Source organism: Daphnia pulicaria, chromosome 10 (genome assembly GCF_021234035.1).
Source record: "Daphnia pulicaria isolate SC F1-1A chromosome 10, SC_F0-13Bv2, whole genome shotgun sequence".
Lineage (NCBI taxonomy): Eukaryota > Metazoa > Arthropoda > Branchiopoda > Diplostraca > Daphniidae > Daphnia > Daphnia pulicaria.
The window spans coordinates 1700110-1717760 of NC_060922.1; the positions used below are offsets into that span (position 1 = coordinate 1700110).

At 43.3% G+C, this 17651-nt stretch overlaps 3 protein-coding genes across 5 annotated transcripts; all 3 read left to right on the forward strand.

Moving 5' to 3' along the window:
- The first annotated feature begins 43 nt into the window (after nt 1-43).
- LOC124314109 (protein SHQ1 homolog) lies at nt 44-1827 on the forward strand. The gene is made up of 3 exons (XM_046779150.1): nt 44-1060; nt 1130-1414; nt 1477-1827. The coding sequence occupies exons 1-3, from the start codon at nt 191-193 to the stop codon at nt 1729-1731; spliced, it is 1410 nt and encodes a 469-aa protein (XP_046635106.1). The 5' UTR covers nt 44-190; the 3' UTR covers nt 1732-1827.
- Nucleotides 1828-2371: 544 nt separating this feature from the next.
- On the forward strand, nt 2372-8216 carry LOC124313967 (UHRF1-binding protein 1-like). Of its 2 annotated transcripts, none has more exons than XM_046778873.1 (17): nt 2372-2573; nt 2643-2844; nt 2912-3103; nt 3171-3275; nt 3346-3469; nt 3540-3688; nt 3761-4120; nt 4179-4455; nt 4738-4830; nt 4922-5130; nt 5192-5627; nt 5696-5931; nt 5997-6217; nt 6290-6501; nt 6560-6987; nt 7049-7523; nt 7582-8216. In XM_046778873.1, exons 1-17 carry the CDS (start codon nt 2530-2532, stop codon nt 7695-7697), a joined length of 3879 nt encoding a protein of 1292 aa, XP_046634829.1. In that variant the 5' UTR covers nt 2372-2529; the 3' UTR covers nt 7698-8216. The 2 variants fall into 2 exon arrangements, with proteins under 2 accessions (XP_046634829.1, XP_046634830.1); XM_046778874.1 differs by having other exon boundaries at nt 2373-2573; nt 7588-8216.
- A 1670-nt stretch (nt 8217-9886) lies between these two features.
- LOC124314178 lies at nt 9887-17164 on the forward strand. Of its 2 annotated transcripts, XM_046779286.1 has the most exons (7): nt 9888-12178; nt 12272-12450; nt 14964-15061; nt 15171-15286; nt 16194-16389; nt 16511-16647; nt 16723-17164. In XM_046779286.1, exons 1-7 carry the CDS (start codon nt 12100-12102, stop codon nt 16878-16880), a joined length of 963 nt encoding a protein of 320 aa, XP_046635242.1. In that variant the 5' UTR covers nt 9888-12099; the 3' UTR covers nt 16881-17164. The 2 variants fall into 2 exon arrangements, with proteins under 2 accessions (XP_046635241.1, XP_046635242.1); XM_046779285.1 differs by having other exon boundaries at nt 9887-12450.
- The last annotated feature ends 487 nt before the right edge of the window (nt 17165-17651 follow it).

Consider the following 17651-nt stretch of genomic DNA (forward strand, 5'->3'; position numbering starts at 1 on the left):
CTGCATTAACAGTTATGTAGTTAAAATTTCAAGGTTAAATGTCTCTAGCGTAAATGTCGAGATATTTCTTTTTTAAAAAATCTTTTCGCGGTTTCTTAGTGTTCGTTCAATACGGTCTCGGTAGATGAGGTTGAAGTCGTTTATTTACATGTGCTCTTTTCTTCAGTCGTCTTCTCTTGAAAATTGAAAAATGATTACACCACGTTTCAAGCTCAGCCAAGATGAAAATTGCCTATTTGTCACGATTCACGCACCCTTTTCTAAGGTATCAGACGCAGAAATTTACATGGATGGTACTGATTTTCGCTTTCATTCAAATCCCTATTACATTCGCCTCAATTTGCCGGGAGAAATAATTGAAAACGACGAGGCTAAAGCTAATTTTGATGCTGAAACAAATGAATTCAAAATCACGTGTCCAAAAGTAACAAAAGGAACACATTTCCAAGGACTGGATATGCTTACGAGTCTTCTGGCACCCAAAGGAAAAAGAAGTGTCGACAGCAAGGGAATTGAAGTGCTCGAAGAAACCTGCTCAGAAGAGGACTCAGAATCAGATTTTGATTGGTTCTTGGAGCAAAAAATTGAAGAAGAATCATCAGATTTACCAGCTAATGGTTCGAAATATGGTTTTGGCTTGAAACATTCCGGCCTTTTTGCTACATTGGCTGAGGAACTGCATCAGGTTGTGGATGTCAAAAATCCTGACAACCAGTCAGCCTCAGAAAGAAGAATAGAAAGATTGGAACAAGAGAAGAGAGAATTTAATGCAGAACACTACTTGGCTGATTTCTTCCAGACTGACATGATCGATCCTCTAATTGAATACCTACCTTCAAGCAGGATTGGTGAGGAGTGGACAGAGGCAGAAACTATCCTCTTAAAAACCCTCACCAACAAAGAATACCTCCTGGATCATGATCAACTACAGTCCACGTATTTGGGTTTGGTTGATATTTTGCTAGCATATTGCTACGATATGAGAACCACCATGTCCGACCCCAACGTCGAATCAGCATGGACCATAGCAAAAATCAGTGGAACTTTATCTTGGCTTGAGGTATTTTTCTTTTTCTTTGTTTATTCTCTTTCGAAATTACGCTTAATCGACTATTTGATAAAATTTTAGATCTTCACTTCGATTCGCCAAGTTGTAGATTGCTTTCTTCGTAGAAGTCTGTGTTTTCCCTTATTTCGAAACTTCAAATTGTCCATTAAAGCCATTGAAGACGCCTCAAATATTCTTAAAGAAGGGCGGACGTCAGTCTGGAGGTGTTTCTTACAAATTCATCAGCTGTTCAACAAAAGCGATCCTCGATACCTTCTTAATCAACTGTACATTCGAGACTATTGTATCTGGATACAAAAGTCTAACGACGAGACGCTCGCCTCGCTAAGCCAGAGTTTGAAATCGGTAATGATTGTAATTTATGGAATACCAAATTTTTCCTGCTAATTAAATTGTCATAATTTTAGATGGAATTGACCAAAGAAGATGTTACGTTAAACCTTGTTGATCTTGAGCGGGCCGCAGTTAACCTGATGTGCTATAGTGACGACTCGTCAGAAGAATCGGACCTCGAAGAACAAATGGCCCATCTGTCGCTCAAAAAGAAATCCGCTTCGAGCGCAATGCCGATTGATCTTCAGGTTGCAGCGGAAGCCGCTCGAATGAGCTCGGAATCTGATTTGGATTCTGATGATGATTCTTCATCCGAAGAAAGTGACTGATTAAGGATTCCCTTCCAATTTCTTGATTTGATGAAAAAGTGTATGCACAGATAATGGAACTTCTCCATAAGAGTAATAAACTTCAAATTTTTGGTACACTCCTTTTTATCATTCGAATAAAAATGTTGGCACAAGGAAGAGGAACGACATCGATCCTCCGAGTTTAAAAGACTATTCCTTGAGCCCTAGATTTCTTTTTTCTTTATTTTATTAAAAGCTAGACAGAACTTCTGAGAGTGTTATCGCTGCGGGCCTGGTAGAGGAATGGAAGCCGGAACTAAGACTAGCCAGTAAAATGCTTTCACATTTATGTCAGCGCCGCCTTTTTATAAAGCCCATATCAGAATTATAGTATTTACTCTTTAGTGTCTGTACAAATTGATAGTAAATGTTTTTTTTTCGTTTTTCCTGTTCTTAATAACAAACAAAAATGAGGACGCGTACGTATTAAACATGGACATTGGATTATTTACATTTAAATTAGCTTTAGATAACACTTAGCAAGATTAAATAAAACAACCAGCATAAGTTTGAACGAGAACGACTAAAAACAATTGTAAAAAGCAAAGTTTTTGCTTCTTTTTTATTAAAAGAAATCGATTTTTGTCCGCCTGGGGCACGAAAGGGAAAATACGTCGTCTGTTCACTTCTTTCATTTCAGATGAGACAAGAGTGTCTCAGTTGACGGATCAGAAGAGCTTAGCTGCAGAAGTTCAAAACATTACGTCGTTTTCTCGTTATTAGTAATGTAGTGAAACCTTACTTAATTTCCCCAGTATTATTTCTTATTAACTAAGGATGACGTCTTTACTAAAGAACCAAATTATTAAGCATTTGTCCAAGTAAGATACGTTAAGATTGTTGTTGGTGCCAGTGGGCCAAACATTATTTACCTAATCTTGTCTTAAAAGGTTCGTCAAGAATTTGTCACCCGATAAAATCAACCTTAGTACCCTAAAAGGAGAAGGTGAACTCACTAATCTTGAATTGGATGAGAAAGTGTTGACCAGTTTGTTGGAGCTGCCGAGCTGGTTAACCTTGGACCGAGCATGGTGCAATCGTGTTTCCATCAGAATACCTTGGACAAAACTTAAAAGTGTCCCCATATGCTTGGTATTTATTTGATATAAATAACACATTTATTTTATACTCCTGTTACAAAATCAATTTTAAATTTAAGAGTTTAGATGAGGTTCATGTGTCTATGGGAACTTGTTCTGAATTACGTCAGCCCTCCGCTAACCTAAAACCTCCAACTTATGCAGCTGGTTGGAAATATGGGTTTTCAGACAAAGTTGTTGATGGAGTTACATTGAGTGTCAACTCATTGATTATAAATTTCAAAAGCCCAGCATTTGAAGCTTCCTTGCAAGTGAGTCATAGACCCAGTATCACATTTAGGTTATTACATATTACATAATTACACTTTTGGAATGCAGTTTTCCCGTATTCTACTAGAGTCAGCGTCACCTACTTGGCAACATGGAGATTTGCGATTTTCTCGGTTGAAGGATACCGACCTAGGCTTGATTTTGTTGTTTAAGGTATTTAAATAAATGATCAAAATCTTTTTTTTTTTTAAATTTTGAAACCTAACTATTTGCTCATTTTCAGGAATTGCAATGGCAGACTCTTCGGTTGGAAGCACGGTCGACGACTGGTGACCTCTCCTTACCTCCCCTTCGTTTGATAACGAATCAGTCAAAGTGCCGAATTACAATCAAGAAGCGCCTTTTAGGTATAGTTTGCATAAATTGTGATCATCTACATTGGAATCACTGAAATCAACTTGAATTATTGTTTACTAGATTGTGCTGTCATTGGCTGTCGTCTTGTGTTAATCATGGATGAACTACTTTGGGTGCTTACGGACGCGCAGCTAAGCGCTGCCGTTCTCTTTCTGCAATCCCTCTCCTCCTTGATTGAACAGGATACTTTGGTGAATCAAAGATTTAAGGTATAAATTGGTGAATGCAATTCATCTCTATTTATTTATTTGGTGCATAAAGTCAACGTAATTTTATCATAGGCTGCAAGGAAATTGGAGACACTTCCAGAGTACCATGCGCAGCAGCAACAGCAGCAGCAGCACCGCTCTGGTGCGCCTGGTACCACCCATAAATCTCCAAGTCCACTCGGCCGAGTTTTTGCTCGTTATGACGTGCTGGAAACCTCGTATCACTTTTTCTCAGAGAAGATCGATTTCCATTTTTGCGATGATCCCGGAGAGGGCAGAAGCAGCCACCCAGAGCTAAAAGACGGTGGAGCCCTTCAGGTTACACTCAGTCAGCTTCAGCTCGATTTTTACCCATATCACTGGGCAGCAGCGGAGGCGGGTAGCCACCGTAAACATTGGGTCGGCTACGAAGAAGGCCCGCTGTCTCGATGGGTACATATCGTGCAGTCAGCAGTTTGGAAAGCAGAAGAATTCATCCTTTTCTCTTCAGGTTGAACAAGGGATCGATCAGTTCACCAAGCAACTGCTACACATGGATTCGCCTTCACACAACAAGCTGACCCGGAGTTTCGCCAACGATGGACCTTCATCACCAGTTCCAAATCCTAGTCCCAAAATAACGGCAAGCACGTCGCTGTTGCACGGATCCATCCTCAATCATTTACGACAGCTTATGAGCACTTGCTTAATCCTGAGGTTGGGCGACTTTCTCGTTTTTCGAGTGACTACCGCCAAGAGCCGTCAGACGCCTAAAGAATTTATTGTTGGTGAGTGACGACTTTTCTATTTTTGCTTCCGGCGATACGTTTTCCGTTTTATTGCCATTATGACTTGACATGCCCCGTCCCCCTAGTCCATGCTGTGGCATATTAAACGTAATTATGCCATCATGTTTGCTAGCCTACCATTTAGTTCAGGAAAAGAAGCGATGGAAATTGGCAGGTATGTTCTCTTAATTTGTTTCGTCGTCATCCCCTTTGTTTCTTCTTTCCTCTTGAGAATTCTGTACTTCAATTATTACCAGTGGCTAAGTGTGTGGTCTTGTGTAGGGGATCGAGGCCGATTTCCTTTGCCAGATAGTACGCCCATTGTTCACATGGAGTTTACGCAATTCTATTATCCTGGCGACATGGAATTCCCTCGTAAGTCAAACACAAATAATTTACAAATGATTATCTGATTATCTCACATCATGAACTTAAAAGAAATTAAATTAAATGTTTCGTCTTGCAGTTCCACAGCCCAAATGTTTTGTCCAACTTAATCCACTCCAGGTCAATTTTGATGGATTGACGATATTGTGGTTGCATACGTTCATCCGCGGGTTAGATAAGACTTTGATTTCCTGTGCGCCCTCAACTGGCGCGTCAGAGTCCGAGAGCAAATCCTCTTCAGGCCCAGTTCCGCAACTAGAAATTCGCTTGGAAGCCCTGATGCCTAGAGTAATTCATTTTCTATGACATACTTGTTTTACTTTATTAATAGAATTTTGCGTCACCCCAGATGATATTTGAGCTACCAGGATGGGAACGTCCACGATCGCTGCAGTTACAAGTGTCACGACTGGTCTGCTCCAATTACCGTTCAATTGATAACGGTTCCCGTGCAGATTTGGCCGCTTGTCTAGAGAAAATACAAGGGGGTTCATCCGAGTGCGGTGGAGGGCTATGCTTTGCATCCGCCTTTCCAGCGAGAGACGACGATTTATCACCAATCAGCGAGACCCTACTAAAACACGCCACTCAAGTTCAGCAAACAAACACGTCGGTTGGATGGAAACGAGATTTGCTCTGGACCAAAGAAACGTCTCAGGTCTGGTTCATTCATCTCGATCCGTTCTGGGCCGATTTCTTTGCCGCCAGCGGTCAGCTATCGAAATCGAAACCTTTGCCTTTCATCGGAACTGTCCCCATAACAATTTGGATTCAACCGGATTCAGGTTCCGTTTCCTTTATTTTTATTTTTATTCCCATATTCTGTGGTATTTATTAATTTACCTGAACGCAGAGAGGATTTCCGGTCTCTTGAACATCAGCAGTCTTGTGAGTGTGCAACTAGATCGCGCTGAGTATGTTTTTCTGTTGCGGGTCATGGAGGGCTTGTCAGAGACGACCGCGTTCTTGAATCACCAAGAAAAGAAATTCAGTTCCGGGGATTCATCTCAATCGATGGTTATCGGTGCGGTCATTCCACAAGTTGACGTTTCCATTCTGTTCCCACCTCAGGCTGCAACAGCCTTGCAGGTATGCCACTTGTTGTCCTTCGATTTTTCGAAGTAGAGTTTATTTATGGTTTGTGTTTCTTCCAGGGCACGGATGATGCTGATTCACCAATGGGAGACACGGAATCGATCTATCCTGATACATCCAGTATGACTGACCTGGCCCAACTCGGTCGTTCCATGCAGGGATTGAAGCTTCGTAATTCGCATTCTGAATACGCCGTCTCGCAACCGACCGAACCGACCGACATATGTAGTGTCAACAGTCTGTCAGAGGGAGTCACCCTCGTCAAATCGCAAAGTGATAGGTTGGTGTTAGCTCCGTAGGCTTTCATCGTTTTTATTTTATTTTTCTTATCGACTTATTTTACCTACAATAGTATGATTGAAATGTCTGCAAGCAGTGATGGGCCAACTGGTCATGAAGATCTAAAACTAAGTGGACAAGCTCCAGCCTCGTCGCAAAGGTTTGTGACATTTGCCGATCGCAAGCAACCACCGCAGCAGATGGGATTTAGTTCCATTACGAAAGGTCTACACAATTTTATGTCTAGCATGGATGCAGCCCTAAAACATTCGACTCATATTCCAGGTAATGAGTTACCGCTATCTTTTGAATATTTCCATTTGTTAATCATATTTTCTTTCAGATGATGCCAGCGATTGCTATTCCATCCGAAGCGAGGGTAGTTCCGATAGCAGCGATAACTTTATTGTGTTGCAGGCAGAACATGGTGACAATCATCACGACGTTCTGGGCGTGTTTAAACCCAAAGCTTCTACGACAATTGATGTTTCTGCCGATCCTTTAAGCGATGTTGCCGCGGAAGATCTCGACGAAGTAGCCGTCGAAGTTTGCGAGGACACTCCGACTACCAGCGATCATTCTTCGGCTGGTGGCCCACCTACGATGGCGTCATTTGTATCCCCTCGTAATCGAGAGGTTGCAGTCGTGACAATGCACATTAACGACCTCGAGTTCATTCAACAGTCAGTTGGCTCGACTTCGTCCCTTCGCCTGCAGGCCGGCCATCTTTCGTGCAACGAATGCACGGCCATTTCCCACGAGGAATTCCAAGTAAACAAATTTCTTGAGTTTCTTAACGAATTTGTTGCTGATTGTGTCTGTTATGTGACAGTCCAAGTTTGCGTCGAGAAGTCGGGGTTGGCGAGAAGTTGAAGTTGATGCAGGCCGACAACCCGGGGTGACTGTGCTTCCGCTTAGAGTACGAATGGAACAGAAAATGGATTTCTGTCCGGAACGAGTCGATCTGAGTGGGTCGCTCAGGGAGGCAGTAGCCTCGGCAACCGAAGCCTGGATAGAGGCCAGTTTGACTCACTTGAGTCTATCGCTGCAGCTCAGTTCCGTCACCGGATTAACAGCTTTCGTCGAAGATGAATTAGTCGCACCAGTCGTCCCTCTTTTTATCAACCTGCGTGACATCGAGTGTACACTGATAGAAGATCGGCCTCCCATTCGCGTGGGGGGACCGCCACCATTTCCAGCTCCCCCTATGGTCGTGCGTGTCAAACATTTGCTCGTTCAGAGGAACCACTGTGGAGTCATTTCTGTCGGCGTCAACGAATCCAATCCAAACCATCTCGTTTCTCGCGGTGATTATCTTTAAAAATTATTATTTTGGTTTCGTCAAACGAATTTCTAACGAATTAGTTGTAGGTGAATCGTCGAATCGGGACATGAGGGAAGCTGCGCTCCGTTCCAGGATCGAAGAACTTGAACGAGAAAATGCCTCACTCAATCAACGCCTCAGCAATAAAACCAATTGAAAAATCTAGTCGTCAATCCCCATTTATAACCTTGCCTGGCCGTTTTCTTTTTGATCCGTTTAGGCGTTTAGTCCTTGAATTGTTCGCTACTCATCGCATCGATCGACTCGTTTTTTTTCCCCCATATTGTGTGTACGGTGAAGGCATGTGTGTATCAGTTGACGGGTTTTTCTAATAATTCGTTTTCCAGCTTGTGTCATTCAATTCCTCTTGTTCGGTATGTTGTGGCCCGTTGTCCCTATTAAATTCGGGTGTTAATGTGTTGAATAATCGCTTTTTCCCCTATATCATTGTTGGGATATATTTTCACTTTTTTCTTTCCTTCTTTTATGTTTTCGTTACCGTTTCTGCAAGTCGACGAACACACGTCGGCCCTAAAAAACAAAATGAACTGTTCGTTTGAGCCGTCCGTGTTTCATATGACCATTTCCCCTGTGCGGACGTACTCGGTGTGAGTTGCCGATCGATAGAAGGACCCTGAAAGGAATTTTACAAAATCAATAAATATTGTTCGACTCATCTCAAGTTGATTTTTGCCCCACATTTGAAATGAAAATTTGGCAAATGTCTAGAACGACAACATCTGGTGTGATGGGTAATTTTCCATCTCGATTTTTCCAAAATAAAAAGGAAAATGTAGTTTATAATTTAGACATGACATGGTATAAGGCCCCAGAGAGCCTTCTTTTCCATTCCATTCGCTCAACAACAGCTGCGATAGACTTCAATCAAAAAGCCACTGGTGAATTCATAGTCAATCACGCGAGAGGTTCTCTTTTCTTTAGCGAATAAACTTCTAAGTCGTTGGAGTAGACTTCATCTTATTCCCTCTTGGCTTCCAAGAGAGTCCTGCAGGGTCTTATTTTGGCGGCTAAAGCAATTATCTGCGGGTTTTGTACAAACTTTTACTTTTATCTCGACTGTGGGTAGGGTGGGCTTAGAGTAACTTGATGAGACGAACTGTTGAGATACTAAAGGAATCCCGATCCGTTCAGCGGGTGTCGAGCGCGGGTGAGAAAATCGCTTTTATTATTTTTGAGCGGTTTGGATTTAGCGCGGTAAGGAAATGGTTTAGCAGAAGAAAATTAGAAAAGGGTCGTCTGCGTTGGTTTTGTTATCAAGTTTCGATAAAGAAGTGAAGTCACTAAAGTGATGATTACTGATTAGTGAATGATAATCAAATTGATTATTGTTAATTATGGTGATTAATTGATTATGGCTATGGGCCTATGGGGGACAAAACAATTACTTTGTTGGGAAACGAGGCTGCACGAAAAATAGAACAAGAAATAACATTACAAAAACGTGGTCGTCGTGTGAACTCTGGTCACAGCATTTAATAGAGTAGCCTAATATACACACTCCATGCTTTTTAACAGGTGAATAAAACTAAGAATACTAAGAAAATGATTGTGAGAGCTTAGAAACCTGTTCCAAATTTGTGAAGTGTTAGTTCATTATGAGATTTATGACTAGCATTTATCATGTAAGCACCCTGTTGATGCATGGCAGTTTAATTGCACTGTGTAACCTTTTCTTTTGTGCAGATTTGAGACCTGAGCCAGCCATCATAACCACTTAATATGCAAGTTTTGCTTGTTCTGGTATTGACATGTCATCAACAACAATCACAGTATTATATCACTTGGGTAATATTTTCGTTACTTTTATTAACCTGTGACCTGCCAGCTGCCAGATATTTTAATTATGCATGACTTGCATAACTGCAGTGCATAACATTTAAACCTTGAATTCTCCTGTTTATTAATGATTTGGGTTTACCCAGTGTCTTATTTTCAACTTTTCCTTGTTTCTGTCAATATTTTTCGTAACAGTATACATTTTTATTTTTTAGTTAGATAAACAGCATCCCTCTTGATTGGAGAAACCGATGTCGGCCGACTTACAGATCTCTTCGTCCCCTTCCTTTAAATGTCCTCGTGTACACCCATGTGTATTCACGACCCCCTTTTCCTATCGACTGGTGGATTCAACTTCTCTGCAGATGGAACAATTCTGGATACCTGGCTGTATTTTCCAGGCTTAAAGGTAGGAACAATTAATCTCTTTCTTGATTACAAAAATCGTGACATTACGGAGTACAATTATTCCCGAGCTAGGCCTTTGACTGGAACTGCTTCCTCTTGTCGTTTTTGTTTAATACCAAGTAATAGTTTGTCATTTGTAGAACGACTGCAGGTCGGGCCCGAAGTTTTTTTTCTGTACATCCCAACTTTGTCTGTGGGTAAATAATCAAATTTTTTAAAAAATTAACTTTAAACGCTTCAAGCGAAATGCAACTAGAAAATGTTATGACCAAGGACCTGCCGCCACACCGGCATCTCCTCCTACGCCATTTTCTCTTGCACTCTGATGTGAGGAAATATCTTCTTGTTAATACCAATCTGGGTCCCTTCTCTACGATAAACTAAATTGATGCCATAAATTGTAATATTTTCACTCGTGTTCCGTAACACCAACACGCAGTGACGTCCAAGTCAGCACCAGTTGCCGGAAAGTGTTTCCGGAACGTGGAAAGTTGCCGTCAATTCTGTTTTCTGTGCAGTTGTTTTTCCACGCAAGACCGTGGCACTTATTGTTCAATCTAATTTTTTTTTTTTTAAATTATTATTCAAGAAGAGCCACACAGACGGAAGTGCCGACTGCGAATTTTGCGATCTTAAAACAATCTGACTGATTTAAGAAGCCATTCCAAGTTGAAATGTGCCATTAGCACAGCAGTCGAGAGAGCAGGGCCGGAGATGTATTATGAGCGGAAAACGAATTTACGTATACAGTCGACCCTTATATATTCCGCGATCCGAAATAACGAGATTTGTTGTATCCCGACGGCGGTGTTCTCATCCCGAGGGCGACGCCAACGCGCGTGACCTGCGATGTTGTTTGCTCTCAGCTGAGGAGCGAGTACCGCACGCTTCGTTTCGTATAGACTTTCACCACTTTTTTTCCTTTTCTTGTTCACTCTCTTCTTTTTCTTCTTCTTATCACGGGACCACTATTTATAGGTTTAGACGTGTTGTGTCTACCTGTACTCACGGTTGCCGATCCCGCGGGAGTAAGTTTCACACGTATGTGTTCCATTTGTTCACACCCGTCAAAAATCTATTGTTTCAGATTTTCTCGGCAAAGCTTTGAGTAGAGTTGAATTCTCTAATTCAAACTGGCCGTTCTGCTAGTCGTCTAGGCCGTTCAAACGGACGAAGCGTCCATGAAACATGAACGTGAGTGTGGTGGTTTAGACCCCCCTCCCCGCAACTAACGTCTTTTGAAGTTGCACAGTTTTGTAACGGAGCAAAACCTGCCGACGTCGTCGGTCTCGCACGATCACCGCCGTGACTCTCTCATCTTATTTTCCATGGGAAACACGACTGGCCTGGCCTGCGCCATAGTCCCCCGACGCTGACGCAAAGACTTTTCTTTTTCCCGGGGTGTATATATTTTGGTATGTTTTGCCATTGCGCTGGGTCCACGCCCTTTTGTAACTCAATCTCCGTCCGATATGCATCACGGCTCGGTGTACTGGTGAGTCTGTGTGGCGTTTCTGCGGCAGCACTGCACGATTCTCCGTCAAACTCTCTGATGGCGATGGAATTATCATCATCGACACATCCTTGATGATTGATCTGATTCAATCATCTTGTAGTGCAAAGCCGTTTCATCATTTTGGCCACGTTCAACCAGACCGACGAGAAGAAGCGATCAAGCTAAATGCCATCATTTTGATCGATGCACGTCTATCTATCTATTCGCAGTTCGCACTAGTGCGAGTGTGTGTATAGCCTCTTTTATTTCCGCGTTTAGACACGGGTCGCAATCACGCGGACAAAAGATTCGCCTGCCAAGTATGGGTCGTGGGAGGAGCTTGCGTATCCTCTCAACAATAAAGAAATTGCGAGGGATTCACAACCCAAATAAATATAAGAGATGAGAAGAAAAGAGAGTCGAGTGCAGATGTTGCGGGTCGTCGTCGTCGTAGTATTTTTGTGGAGGGGCAAAGAGCGGGAGTTGCGGCGGGAGTCCCGGTGGCGCTGCTGGGAATCTCTCCAGAGAGGAGGAGGAGGAGGGAAGGATATGATGGCCCGGAGCCCGTCTGTGTCTCCCACTTGTTCCCCCCCGACAGTGTCCGACTGTTTTTCAGTTGCCTACCAGACCCGATTCGGATAGGTCGTAGTTCTTATTCGCTCCACAGATTCTTCTTCTTCTTCCTTCACTTTCGGATCCTCCTCCTCCCACTTTCTCCTTCCTCTTAGTCCGCCGGAACGATCCATTCATTTGCTCCGGGCTTTCAACTTTTACGAGCGACGCGTTTCAGACAACATCATCATTTCCTTGTCGGCCAGCATGCCTCCGTAATTCAACCGACAAAAGCGGCCCGCATTTGATGATGGCGATGACGGGAGTGCTGGTGGTCCTCGCCCGTCAACTCTTCATCTACTCTCTGCTGATTGTCGCCAACGAGAGTAAAAGAATCGAAAAAATAGCAGAAAGAAATCAAGACGGCGACCGTCTGCTCCGTCTGCGCAAACATAGTTGTGTCTCATCATCTCGTGCAGGTCATCTGGGAGCCTTGCCCGGATTGTTTGCCGACCACCACCAGCAGCAGGACGGATGTGATCACGACCACGGACCGGCTCCATCGTTCAGCGCTCCGCAGAACGGCTCGACCGTGAAAGGCCATCACGGCGCTCCCGCTCAACTGCACTGCAACATTCAGGACCTCCATCACCGAGCGGTAGGAATTTCATCCTCTTCTTCTTCTTCTTCTTCTTTTTGATGTTGTTGTTGTTGTTGTTTTTTTCTTCTTGTCCTTTTAGTGGACCCTGAGTAGTATAATAATCTCGGCGCTTCCTTCCCATTCTTGAATCGTGATTGGACGAGTCAGCTGCCGTCGAGAGACCGGCTGTTAGTTGTTATGTACCAGCTAGGAGATCCGGCTGGCGGAATAAACTGAGAGAGAGCCGGGCAAACAATCGATTACAGCCCCGGCGGCCGCCCATATCTCTGAAAAGAGAGCTCCTATAACGGTGTACGCGCGACAAAAATGCCGTCCTAGATCGCCCCGATGTCGAATCACGTACGTGGAAGAGGGGTTGCGAGATGTGGAATAATCCGGGCTAGGAGCGCGAAGAATTGTGCATGTCAATCCAAGCCCCCATCGATTTTGGTTTGGGTGTTCCTCTGTTCCTCCTCATCCTGTTCCTCCTACTGACATGGACGCCCTTCTAAAATGGAGAGACACACCAGTCGAGAAATCCAATTGAATGGCTGATGCAACTGTCGCCGTGTCTTTGAACTAGCAAAACTTCTTTATTTGCCACTTGAAGTGTAAGAGAAAAGAGAAAAGAGAGTGACAGAACGAGGGTTAGACGCATATAGTAAATAACATCAAAACTTACGTACGGTACGTTCGCAAACAAACTTTTGTCTATCTCAAAGAAAAGCAATCTTATTTTTGGGTGGGGGGGGGGGGCTCTATGTATAATTCTGATAATTCTAGGGAAGATTGATCGAATCCTTTGGAGCACGTGCGGCTTCTCCGCATAAGATTGCAACTCTTGAGGGTCTCCGCCGGCATACGATTCATTGAATTATTTATATAGTATAGACTCACAATGCCGCTTGATAGAATAGGCGCTTGGCATATCGAGCGGGAACAAAGTCACCTTAATGAACGGCCAAAGTCATTTCCTACATCTCTTTAAAATAGGGCGGGAGAGCGTTTTCATTTGGATATACCTGCAGCACACAGAGTTGTAGTGTCTAGCCATTTTCTCATTTATAGTCTTCGCTTCGCTATAATGTAATTCCTTTGTTCAGACTCTAATAAGGCATCGCTGAACGAGTTTGGCTAGAGAATTTGCAAAGAAATAGGAAGATGGGGGAACAGAGTCGGTTCGAAAACCAGTCCAGCATTTACATTATTCAACGCTGTACATTTTATCAAATGAGGATGAATTCGTCGTGAGCCCAAAAGGCTCAAGTTGAGGGTGGTGGGGAAAAGTAGGGGAAAAACTTCCCGAGTCTTTTGTGCGGATGTTGGAGGTATGAGGAGCCGCTCCAGAGTGAGTGAAGGAAAAACGGCAATCAAATGCATTCTATAGCAGCGCTTCTTTTTTTGTGAGATTTACTTTTTCTTATTATGCTCTATTTTTTTTTTTATATATCATCTAGTCTACTCCTATACACAAGCTGGCCGAATATTTATGAGCACCATGCATTTATCGACGGAAGCGCGGGGACGAGTTCAGCAATGCGAATCGTATAAGCTGCCGAGCATTCCCTTCTGGCTATCGGGCGAATTAAAGGAAAAACTACACACACAGTTTATATACACACTACCCGTGACCCGTGGCGAATGCCTAGACGTATAAATAAAAGGGGGGCGGGCGGAAAAGATGTTGTTGCCCGTCCTTGTTATGGGTCTCATCACACAGCCGTGAGTGGCCGACCGCGAAATAAATATACACACAAGAAAACCGCAATCAAAAGAAGAGAGAGACGATATAAATCGAGGCAGTGGAGTAGAATAAGAGCCAAAGTCTCTTGGCCGTAAATAGGACGCGCCGAGGAAATGTTTTTTCTTTCTTTTTTTCCAGCTAGCTACTACAGTGCCCAGCAACGGCGGCTTTATATTCGCGGTGTAGTTCATGAAGACGCATGATGGCCAGCAGCAGATTCTTTCTTTCTTCATCCTTTTGTCTTTTCCTTCTTGGCTGCTTTTCTCATTGTTGCTCGAAAACGATACATGTTGTGTGGGGGTTCATCTCGATTGCTCCGGTTGGATCGTCGGCCGGACCTCAATATGATCTATGCACTGCGGCAACGGTCAAGAGAGACTCTTGGGCGCGGATCATACGCTCTACTGGATTCAATCACTTTGGTGATATATTGCGTATTAGAGGGCTAGACATCCGCTTGTTTCTTATATTTCCCTTTTAATGAAAAACGACCGGCTTTTAGGTCGAGTCTTCAAGTCTGAATTGTTGACTCGCTCATATAGCACATTCATCTTGACTTTTTGAGCGCGCGCATATATTGTCGGACATTATTCAGTGTATTGTATTACCAGTTTGTGACAAACTGCGTGTCCTCCTTTGTCGTCTAAATATTATAGAGACGCATGGGGATGGGATGGTTAACTTGGTTAGAGAGTTCGCCCAGTGCTTCCGGATAATGTATCACGAATGAAAAGACTTTGACTTATGAATTTGTATGATCCATTATATCTCTTGGAAAAAACGACAGGTGTCTTGGATCAGGAAGACGGAGGACGATTTGCATCTGCTGACGGTGGGAGAATCCAGTCACACGGCCGACTCGCGGATAAATCCGGAATTTATTTAGTAACAAACAAACATTTTCTTTTTGCAACTTGTGTGTCAGATAAGAAAAGAAAATTAAATTGTAACGTTAAACAATGTTCTATTATATCCAAATGGGAAATGATTGCAGTCCACATTTATGGCAGCTCAAGTTCAATCCAGCGATGATAAACGATTCCGGTACTTACCTCTGTCATATATCCACCGACCCGCCACTCATCCGCTACATTCATCTGGAGATTTCAGGTAATATTTGATTCATTTTCAAGCTGCTCGCACTCACACAGCCGAGGCTCTGATGCACTACTACTCATCCCCACAACCGCAAGTTCATTCAGAATCCCGAGCATAATTTTGTGCGTTATCGATTATTTCATCCCCGCAACTTCATTTATCATCCGCCACTCCGGCGGCTGGATACATCTGCATCCAAAAAATGAAAATGAAAATTCAATGGGAAAAAAGGGATTTCGCCATCAATATTCGTGGGTAATTTTCAGTTTCGGTTATCAAGTCGGCCGAGTCGTTTGTCACGGTCAGTGTTACCCATTTATCGACGGGAATTTGATCCTTGAATGGACGACGAAGGCAACCATACGTCTTAGTCGTCGTAGCGTTGGCCGCCTGATCGATCGTCCATCATTTGGTGGCGGGGGAAAGCGACTCTATGTACTATGACTTAAGACGACCCATCGCTTTGGCCCAGTGTCGTAACATTTGTCACGTTGGAACTGCCCAACTCTCCCTCCTCCCTCCACAAAACGAAAAAGGAGGAGGAAACTCCTTCTTGTCATTGCCGATATATACGTGCGTGAGAACTAGACATATCCGGTCCACCCCATCCATTTGGAATATGAATGATGTACCGTGTAACGTTTCCCTGTATAAGCGATATGAGAAGTAGGGGGGGGGGGAGACACTATACACAACCCGTTTCTCCCCTGTTTATCTATTTTCTGGCGCTATCCGTCTTTGAGAATCACGCTCCCCTTACTTCCCGTCGATTCGGTTAGCTTGGCCGTCTCTCATCCGGTTCCGAACATACTACTATATTGCGCCATTGGAATTTAAGCGGATAGTCCTGTATATTTGTTTCCCTTCGTTTCGTTTCGTGTTTTATTGAATAATGTAAACGGAAGTGTGTGTCAGTCAGTTCCAGAACCAATCGTCGAGATCGTCGACAGCCAATCGGATGCGGCCGTTTCGTCGGATCGCGTCCTCTACTACCGGATCGGCTCCAGTCTTGAACTGCGCTGTCGAGTCACACACTACTGGATCAAGCCGAAGATTTTTCAATGGCTCAAATCAGGCACTCCCGTTGCCGATGAACTCTGGCGCGGTGGCATCAGGTCGTTATTTTCTCGTGTCGGCTGTCGCTTTTGTAAACACCCGATAAAAAAGAAGCGCAGGCGGTGATTGATTTCTAACGTTCGTTTTATTTTCTGTTCTTGTTGGTGGGCGGATCGACAGTATCTACACGGAAATCACCAAGCCCGGCCAGTTGGAAAACAAACTCAGCATTGCCAACGCAACGATCAACGACGGCGGTAACTACACGTGCAGTTTAGACTCGTTTTCCTTCAGCATCGTTGTTCATTTCCTGAAAGGTGAACTATTTGGGATCTCATCTGTATATACAGTTATAGATTTATACTGATGATTCTTTTGATTGACTTTTGCAGAAGAGAAACAAGCTGCCTCACAGCACGCAACGAATGGCGGCCGTTTGTCGCTAGCGTTGCATTCCCTCAATCAGGGACTAGTTCGTCATTTGCTCCTCTCGTTTCTAGTCCAAATCATCATCGTCCACCATCATCACTTATTCCGTGTCATTCGCTGACCTATGAATCGTGCCGGCTGAAGATACTTCCATTTCCTTCCCCCACTTGGCAAATCAGATGAGACGCTACGTGATCAGAATGTCCCAGCAGGTCCCGCCGAGGATCCGCTGTCTGCTGAAACTGACTGTTCAACTTTCTATTCAATAGAGGGACTAATATTTTGGATCGAATTCAAATCGGATTTGATGTTTCCACTATTTAGTTTTATGATTTACAAATTATTGCTGCGGATACCATATGAAAAAAAAAAGAAATTGATCCCCCCAAAAAAAGAAGATACCATTTTATATTCTCTCCTTCTGATATTTCTCTTGTTCGCGCTATTATACATACCAGTCCGGCCGTTATAAAATCAAATACTGTTTGTATTGCAACCCATCGAGCAATCGATTGAATTGCTATTTCCATTTTGTAGATATTTACCATGGTCAATATATAGTTGACTGAGCTATCTTCTGGGTTTTCTTTTTCTTCTTTCTTGCTGGGCAGTTTCCTATTGTGTAACATGTGCACTACGATAGATGCGCACAATAAATATAAGACCCTCCAGGACGACGATCGGAAATTGCCAAATGAATTGAATGGCTTCGTCTTTATCGATAGCCACTTCCTTTGAGTGTATGCACATAAGATTCGATTGCGAAAAAAGAAATACTGCGTACATAAAAGACGTTATTCCTTCTTGGCTTCAAAGGGGGTCCAGGAGGGTCTTATTGATGCGGTTGCGGTCTAAAAGTAATTATCTGGGGATTTCGTGCAAATTTTTACTT

Excerpts from the sequence above, each read along its gene's own strand:
- LOC124314109 (XM_046779150.1), top strand. The coding sequence starts at position 191 with ATGATTACACCACGTTTCAAGCTCAGCCAAGATGAAAATTGCCTATTT. Across the intron at positions 1,061-1,129 it reads GAACTTTATCTTGGCTTGAG|ATCTTCACTTCGATTCGCCA; the intron begins GTATTTTTCTTT and ends ATAAAATTTTAG. Across the intron at positions 1,415-1,476 it reads TAAGCCAGAGTTTGAAATCG|ATGGAATTGACCAAAGAAGA; the intron begins GTAATGATTGTA and ends TCATAATTTTAG.
- LOC124313967 (XM_046778873.1), top strand. The coding sequence starts at position 2,530 with ATGACGTCTTTACTAAAGAACCAAATTATTAAGCATTTGTCCAA. Across the intron at positions 2,845-2,911 it reads AAAGTGTCCCCATATGCTTG|AGTTTAGATGAGGTTCATGT; the intron begins GTATTTATTTGA and ends TTTAAATTTAAG. Across the intron at positions 6,502-6,559 it reads ACATTCGACTCATATTCCAG|ATGATGCCAGCGATTGCTAT; the intron begins GTAATGAGTTAC and ends ATTTTCTTTCAG.
- LOC124314178 (XM_046779285.1), top strand. The coding sequence starts at position 12,100 with ATGATGGCGATGACGGGAGTGCTGGTGGTCCTCGCCCGTCAACTCTTC. Across the intron at positions 12,451-14,963 it reads AGGACCTCCATCACCGAGCG|GTGTCTTGGATCAGGAAGAC; the intron begins GTAGGAATTTCA and ends AAAAAACGACAG. Across the intron at positions 16,648-16,722 it reads CGTTGTTCATTTCCTGAAAG|AAGAGAAACAAGCTGCCTCA; the intron begins GTGAACTATTTG and ends TGACTTTTGCAG.